Source organism: Seriola lalandi, unplaced genomic scaffold, assembly GCF_002814215.2.
Source record: "Seriola lalandi dorsalis isolate HSWRI2012SDOR001 ecotype SW California unplaced genomic scaffold, Sedor1 jcf7180002006646, whole genome shotgun sequence".
Classification (NCBI taxonomy): Eukaryota; Metazoa; Chordata; class Actinopteri; order Carangiformes; family Carangidae; genus Seriola; species Seriola lalandi.
In genome coordinates this window covers 1-1,193 of record NW_019477299.1, presented here as the reverse complement: position 1 = coordinate 1,193, position 1,193 = coordinate 1, and the positions used below count along the sequence as shown (strand labels likewise).

The following is a 1,193-nucleotide window of genomic DNA, read 5'->3' as shown; positions in this document are numbered from 1 at the left end:
GTTTGTGTGCTGCAGATCAATAAGCTGCACCTGTGTAAGCCTCTGATCAGAGCCATCGACAGCTCCAACCTGAAGAACGACTACAGCCCAGCTCAGAAAGTCACCTACAAATACTACGTGGGCCGCAAAGCCATGTTCGACAGCGACTTCAAACCAGGTCAGACTACACTCCAGTAACACTGTAGTACTACTGCAGTACTACTGCAGTACTGTTACTGCATTGAAGTGTGGTTTTGTGTCTGTAGCGGAGGAGTTCCTGTCGTACGCCTTCGACCACTGTCATCGCTCCAGTCAGAAGAACAAGAGGATGATTCTCATCTACCTGCTGCCGGTCAAGATGCTGCTGGTTAGAGACTCACCTGTTCACACCTGAGTTCACACACAGTTTACACCAGTTTACGTCTGTGTTATATCTGGTACAATGAGTTGACACCGGTTCAGGTCCCAGTACTCCCAGTATGACGGCAGGTTGTTTCCGGTGTTCCAGGGTCACATGCCGACTCATCAGCTGCTGAGGAAATACGACCTGATGCAGTTCGCCGACGTCACCAAAGCTGTGAGGTGAGCAGAGGTTCTTGAAGTAGTAACACAGGAAGTGACATCACGCAGTCAGGTGACCTGTTTCTGTGTTTGTCAGTGAGGGGAACCTGCTGCTACTGAACGAAGCTCTGTCCAAACACGAGACCTTCTTCATCCGCTGCGGGATCTTCCTCATCCTGGAGAAGCTGAAGATCATCACCTACAGGAACCTCTTCAAGAAAGTGTGAGTGAGGCTGAGCCGCCGCCGCTCGACCGCTTCCCTTCTTTATTCATTATATATAATTATTATTTGTTTACGTCATGTTCTTTGGCCCCGTGTTTTAGACATCACATATTCTGCCCTCATGGTAAAGACATTGTGTTGTGACCTGAAGGATTTGATGCCCAGTTTTGGCCCCTATGTTTCTGACACCAGTTTGAGCGCCATGTTTTTGGCCCTGGGTCTGTTCCTGAAGGACCGACCCCTGTCTCTGACCCCTGACCTCCAGCTGACCTCTGTGTGCAGGTACCTGCTGCTGAGGACACACCAGCTGCCTCTGGACGCCTTCCTGGTCTCTCTGAGGATGATGCAGGTGGAGGACGTCGACATCGACGAGGTGCAGTGTATCCTGGCCAACCTCATCTACATGGTGAGCACACACACACACACACAC

At 50.8% G+C, this 1,193-nt stretch overlaps 1 protein-coding gene across 1 annotated transcript; it reads left to right on the top strand.

Moving 5' to 3' along the window:
• Positions 1-6: 6 nt before the first annotated feature.
• On the top strand, positions 7-1,175 carry LOC111671173 (PCI domain-containing protein 2-like; the record flags this gene model as incomplete). The annotated part of the gene is made up of 5 exons (XM_023428197.2): positions 7-157; positions 246-346; positions 488-561; positions 638-763; positions 1,046-1,175. Coding segments are annotated over 5 exons (582 nt in total), but the record flags the coding sequence as incomplete, so codon positions are not given.
• Positions 1,176-1,193: the final 18 nt, after the last annotated feature.